At 56.2% G+C, this 6,562-nt stretch overlaps 1 protein-coding gene across 3 annotated transcripts in view; it reads left to right on the plus strand.

Annotated features, from left to right (window-relative positions):
* The window catches only part of WSCD1 (WSC domain containing 1), a 42,759-nt gene extending 37,826 nt beyond the window's left edge, over positions 1–4,933 (plus strand). For all 3 annotated transcript variants that reach the window (XM_065909405.1, XM_065909403.1, XM_065909406.1), the window contains 2 exons: positions 1,913–2,113; positions 3,724–4,933. In XM_065909405.1, coding sequence (XP_065765477.1) covers positions 1,913–2,113; positions 3,724–4,076 — 554 coding nt within the window. In that variant the 3' untranslated portion in view covers positions 4,077–4,933. The remainder of the gene's footprint in view (positions 1–1,912; positions 2,114–3,723) is intronic.
* The last annotated feature ends 1,629 nt before the right edge of the window (positions 4,934–6,562 follow it).

A 6,562-nucleotide genomic window follows, 5' to 3' on the forward strand; every position in this document is an offset into this window, starting at 1 on the left:
TCATCCTTGGGAGCCTTGAGTGTTACAGCACTTATAGGCAAAGTAGCCAGATGAAGACTGTGGTCCTGCTCACTCTGGTCTAGTCCCCTGGGAACCACCTACTGTATACAGGCTGCAGCTGCCCACCGTATTCATCTAGAAGGCCTTTACCTTATTCAAACAGTTGGCTGTATTGGTCGACACATGGCTAAGTGACCCAGTGGCTCGACAGCCAGGTATCAAGGGTTGCAGTGACACTGTCTCTGAATGGCTCTAGAGATACCTGGATGCATCTTTGAGCCTTACAGGACTGGTTAGGTATAGGCGCAGGTCACAGAGCACTGTCAGAGCAATGAACTCACACATGCATGTGCACACACACATGCACACATGAAATTCTCAAGGCAACTCCAGTGCCCAAACACCAAACCTGTTATGGGTGAGCCTGGTCTGAGTTATAAGGAAAAGTGGTCACTGCTGAATTAGGCTAAGACAGTACAAAAGACACCCTGGGTCTCAGGGTGTCAAAGACCAGATCGCATGCTTCCTTGGCCCATGCATTGACTCATTCTTTTCTGGAACTTCCCAGCTGTTTGACAGAATGAATCAAAGCAAAGACTTTTGGTGTTTGGCCCATGGCAGAGATGAGTTTGAAAACATATGTTGAGTTTCAGCTGGTGACCCCAGACTTCCAGATTCAAAAGAGACTTGCATTTTCCAGGCATCAAAGACTCCCTCGCTGCTGGCTGTAGATATAGATGCATCCCAGCCATTCGTGGGGGTGGGGGTGGGACTCCTTTATGTTTCCAAGAGCTGAAGACCAACTCATGTACATTTATGGAGCATGTCCCCAGAGCTGATGGCATGGGCTACATTGGGATGTGGCCAGGAGATTAGCTTCAGGGGACATCTTTGCAGGAAGCCTTCTATTACCTCCCACCACACTTCCAAACTGGTCCCCCTACTCTTTGTCCCTATAAGCCCCTATCCTCTGTATTACATACACTTGGGCTGTCCCTCAAATAGCTGTTGTTGTTCTTTTTTCTCTAAGTTGTGTCCAACTCTTTACAACCCCATAGACTATAGTCTGCCAGGCTCCGCAGTCCATGGGATTCTCCAGGCAAGAATACTGGAGAGGGTTGCCTTTTCCTTCTCTGGGGGATCTTCCCATCCCAGGTGTCAAACCCAAGTCTCCTGCATTGGAGGTAGATTCTTTACCACTGAACCACCTGCCCTCCCCCCAATAAACTATAAGCTTAAAGACAGACTCTGAGTCTTACCCCCTTTATCCATGACATGAAGTTCAGCACGGCATGGGCACATGATGATCTTTGTTGATAAATGCATGATGCTGCATAGGGCTGGGGAGAGTCTCCGCGGATGCAAGACTGGAGCTCAGTTACAGGACATAAGGTCAGAGGGTGGGGCTACAGCTGCTGACCGCCCTTGAGCCTGTTGATGGGGATCCCGCCCACTCCATGGGAAGGTGGCTAGATGGCAAAGGCCTCCCAGGGACACACAAAGCCACATGGAGAGAGCCCTGGCTCTGATACTGTGGTGCTGTGTGATCTTGAGCAAGTCACATACCCACTCTGAGCCTGCAGCTATGGTTCATTCACCTAGCTCTCTGCAATGCTCATGTGAAATAGCCATGAAGGTGCCCAAGTGGATGCACTGTCAGGCCTCTGTCTCCTGACTTCCGGGACCCACAGGAGGTGCCTGATCTGCTTTCTCCTGCAGATGCCATCTTTCCCCACTTAGATGCCTTCCTCTCTCACTGTCTCTCGGGCAGGGTCAGGCCCTGTGGTTAGAGGCCGCTCCAGTGGCCCCTCAGTGCCCACCAGTGTCGGCTCTCCCTGGGGGCACAGGTTAGCGTTCATACCTGTCTGCTGCTGTGGCAGTGGGGACTCCATGATGTCTTTCTCACGGGCAGGGTTCAAGGGCGAGAAGGACCACTGGCGCAGCCGGCGTACCATCTGCGTGAAGACCCATGAGAGTGGCAGGAGGGAGATTGAGATGTTCGACTCGGCCATCCTGCTCATCCGGAACCCGTACAGGTCCCTGGTGGCCGAGTTCAACAGGAAATGCGCCGGGCACCTGGGCTATGCAGCTGACCGCAACTGGAAGAGCAAAGGTGAGCCGAAGGGGCTGGCAGGGCAGGGGACGGGCTGCCTCTTTATTCCTGGAGTCATCTGCTGACACATACTATAACCAAAGTCCTACTGTGTGCCAGGTGCTGGGTGAGGCACCAGGGGTTGGCTAAAGGGATCACAATTGCCACCCTCAAGGTAGGCACACAATCTAACCTTTGGGTAATGGATTAGAGAGACACAAGTCAGGGCAGTGAGTGATACATACAAAACGAAGCTGTCAGAAATACAGCTGTGTCCAGCAGAGTGGGTGGCGTGCTGAGACACGAGGCCGGGCAGGCTCCTGCTTCTGTCCCTGTGTGATCAGCTGAGGCTGGTGGGTGTTCTCCCCATTCCCTGACACCCTCCCCCTAGGCCACTTCCCTCCCCAGCCATCCCTGCCTCCCACTGACTCCCCTTGAGCCAGCGGGCAGGCTGAACTCTGATCCCTCCTGGGCCTCTTACCAACCCAGTGACCCCAGGCAAGCTGCAGACCTTGTCTTCTGAGCCTTGCTTTTCTCACCTTAAAACCCTATGGCCCCTACCTCTTAGGGTCGTTAAGATCAGAGAAAGCAAATGCTTCCCACAGCATTGGAGAGTGGTGCTAGTGGTAAAGAATCCACCTGCCAGTGCAGGAGATGCAAGAGACGAGGGTCGATCCCTGAGTCGGGAAGATCCCCTGGAGGAGGAAATGGCAACCCACTCCAGTATTCTTGCCTGGAAAATTCCATGGACAGAGGAGCCTGGTGGGCTTCAGTCCACGGGGTCACAAGGGTCAAATACGGCCGACTGACTGAGCACAGCACAATAACCCAGTTATGGAAGCTTATTTTGTCGGGGGTGATTCTTGATATTGGCACCCTTCTCTCCACTGAGGGGAGGCACTGACTCTCTAAATTTTTGCTGGAAAAAAAAAAATCTCACGGACCAGATCATCTGTCCAAGATTGCAGCTGCCCCAACCCTTACCTCGCTGTACATCACTGGTTAAACCGGTGATCATACCCATGTGTCAATAAGCATCAGTTAGGCACCCCATTCACGTAGCTGCACAGGAGCACCTGGGACAGGAAAACCCAGCCTGAACAGCATCATTATGTCCTTGGGAGGCCCAGCATCTGCCCCCACACACTGCTCGGCCCCCATAACCCAGACTGGATGACTGAACAGTTGCCAAGGCAACATCAAGGTGAACTGAGAGTCATCTCAACAGAGATGCCCAGGCTTGCTTGTCTAACTCCACTGTGTCCCATAGACCTGAGACCCTGGGCTCTTCCTGCCCAGGGATGGTCCCAGAGGTGAAGGTCCATCAGAGGAAGAACCAGTTCTTGGAACACTCAGACCCCATGTGTCTTGGTGTGTTTCCATGGAAACTGCTAGGGGAAGGCGGACCCAACGTCACATCTCCCAGGCAGGCTTGGGGCTCTTTAGAGCCCAGCCTTATAGTAACTGTCCCCCTCACGAGGCCACCCCTCACAAGAGCCTTCCCTGGTGGGGGGATCCAGGCAGGTTGGTCCCAGGCTGAGGGGGATGGAGCATCCTGGCCCCCAGGAGGGGAGGCCCCAGGCCTGCCAGGCCGGGCTCTGACATGGCGCCCCTTCGTTCCACCCCCGCAGAGTGGCCGGACTTTGTCAACAGCTATGCGTCGTGGTGGTCCTCGCACGTGCTGGACTGGCTGAAATATGGCAAACGACTGCTGGTGGTTCACTACGAGGAGCTGAGGCGCAGCCTGGTGCCCACGCTGCGGGAGATGGTGGCCTTCCTCAACGTGTCCGTGAGCGAGGAGCGCCTGCTCTGCGTGGAGAACAACAAGGAGGGCAGCTTCCGGCGGCGCGGCCGGCGCCCGCACGACCCCGAGCCCTTCACCCCCGAGATGAAGGACTTGATCAACGGCTACATCCGGACGGTGGATCAGGCGCTGCGCGACCACAACTGGGCCGGGCTGCCCCGGGAGTACGTGCCCAGATGATAGGCTCCAGGCCCGCTCTGCCCGCCCCACCGGGAGCCGGCCGCCTCCACGGGGCCGCGCACGTGCTCGCTGGGATGCTCGCCTGCCGCTGCCTCCGCGGGATGCTCAGGGGAGGGGGCTGTGCCATCTGCACGGAGGCCCGCCCTGGGGCTGCGTCCCTGCGGCACAGGGACACCTGGGCCTGACTCCCGGCCGGTAGACCCGATGTCACAGGACAGATGCAAAGGGACACACACTCCTCGCCAGACCCGCTTAGACCTGCCCCTCTCCGCTCACGGTGTCCCGTTAATGCGCCTAAGCCACCACCCTGGGCGTGCCTAACACTCTTGGACTTGCAAACACAAACGTCAGTGCAGGAAGCCAATGCCAGGTTATGTGTTCCCAGGGGCTGCCTGTCTGTCTCTCCAACACACTGACACACACGTGCACCCGAGTTCTCAGGGACCCGGGGTTTCCTGTCGCCAGCCTGGTGCAGGCTTGCTGGACAGGGGCTTTGACTGAGGGATGCTGGACTGGGTGGGCTTAGAGCCCCAAGGAGCCAGAACCCTAGCCTGGAGACAGGCTCACAGTCTATGGCCACCGGGTCAGGCAGCCCTGAACACACATCTGCATCCCCCAGTGTGTGTGGTGTGATGACCAGCTCTATAGCCCAGCCTCTCCCTTCTCTGTGGATGGGCTGGTGGTGATACAGACAGAGCAGAGCCACCCACAGACACCCCCACCTCAGGACCGGCTGCAAATTCTGTGCACCCCCACCATCCCATCCAATATCAGCACTCCTTGAACTGGTGCCTCCTTGCCTGGCTTCTTTCTCCGACTCTCCCCATAAAGCTGGGGACTCATAACTTATCCCAGAAACAGGGTGTAGGGGCGAGGAGAGGGGGGTTGGGTGGGAGGGGGCTGGGCCTCCAGGATAGGGCCTATATGCCAGCAGTGCCAGTGGAGGAGGGCGCTTGGGCTGGGCAGACCCAGGAGAGATGAGTCTTGGGGGCCACTGGGCTGGTTGCTCCACCCATCTTGACAGCTCTCTGCGGGATCCCCCCACTCTTGGTCATGAGCAAGTGGGGGGGTGGCATGGCCCATCAAGACCCTGGGGGGAGAGGCAAGGCTGCAGCTTCTGCCTGACCCCCTATCTGCCAGCCCTCTTTGTCCCTCTGTTATTCACCCTCCACTTCCTGTCACTGGGTCTCTTTGTCACAGCCTCTGTCTGTTTTCGTGACACTGACATCTTTCCCGTTCAGGGATACTGGAAACTGGAGCTACTGGGCACTGCTGTGTATGAGCTTATAGGCCTCCTGAGAAGACAGTCTCCTCCTCACAGCTCAGGGTTTAGAGGGGCTGGGGGAGGGGAGTGATAAACCCAGCAAGAGAGGAGTGTGTGTGCTGGGTGTGGGGGTCAGAGAATGCATTGCAGCGGCTTTGAACTGGTCCTGAGGAATCTGTAGAAATTATTCCAGTGGAGCGAAGGGGAAGGGGAATTGAAGCAGAGGGAACAGAATGTACGAAGACTCAGAGGCTTGGAAAGACCCTTGTGTGCTTTGAGAACAGGTGAGTGGGTGTGGGCACATGCCTCTAAGTCTGTGCAAGAGGAGGGTGGGAGTGGGTGGGTGAGGACAGAGGAGGGGACAGCCTCCTAGTGCTCAGTGTGGGAGGGGGAGGGGTGCTGATGCTAATTACCTTCTTGGGTCACCCTTCGCTACATGTCCTGGGCTCAGAAATGGGGCTGCAGAGGTCAGGGGACTGAAGTCTAGAGGGTGAGGTGAAGCTGGGAGCACATCCAGGACAAGTGGGACCCAGGGAGGGCTATCGAGAGCTCGGCCACACACTGAGGGAGAAAAGTGGATGGGCTTGAACTTAGGCAGCCCCTGAGTCCCTCTGCAGCTTCTCCAGGCCTGGGGTGGGCCTGCTGGTCTGACCTCTGCATCAGCAGGAGAAAGCTGGGTGAGGGGTTTGGGAAAGCCGGGCATGGGAATGTGGGACCATCTGCTCCCTGGCTGGAGATGGGGAACTGACATCACCTCAGTGGGAGCAGGCAGAGCTGAGGGCCCTGCTGGAGAGGGCCTTCCTCAGAGGGAAGCCTCCCTAGCTTTCAATTTTTAATAAATGGCCTTGAGCATCCATTCCTGGTGGCCTCCAAGTTCTTTTTGAGTCTCCCTCAAACCCACACTGATGTTGAGGCCATTTTAGATCCTCCTAAAGCATTGCTGGGGCTCAGCTCAAGGCTGGAAACTCCAGGGTCTTGATAAGCAATTATTGAATCAACATGGCTCGAGGATCAAGTATGTGATGAGCCCTGATGAGGCTGATTCTCCTGAGTAGCAGGAGCAGTTGAAATCCACCAGGAGTTTTCACCCTGCCTTAAAAGGGTGCCAAGGGAATACTTGCATCCCAGAGTGAACCTAGAAACTCAAAGGATACTGCAGCCCTGAGTGATGGAGGAGAGGGAAGCCAGTCCAGAGACTGGCTCCCTGGCAGCGACCCTCACT

The sequence above is a fragment of the Muntiacus reevesi genome, chromosome 18 (assembly GCF_963930625.1).
Source record: "Muntiacus reevesi chromosome 18, mMunRee1.1, whole genome shotgun sequence".
NCBI lineage: Eukaryota > Metazoa > Chordata > Mammalia > Artiodactyla > Cervidae > Muntiacus > Muntiacus reevesi.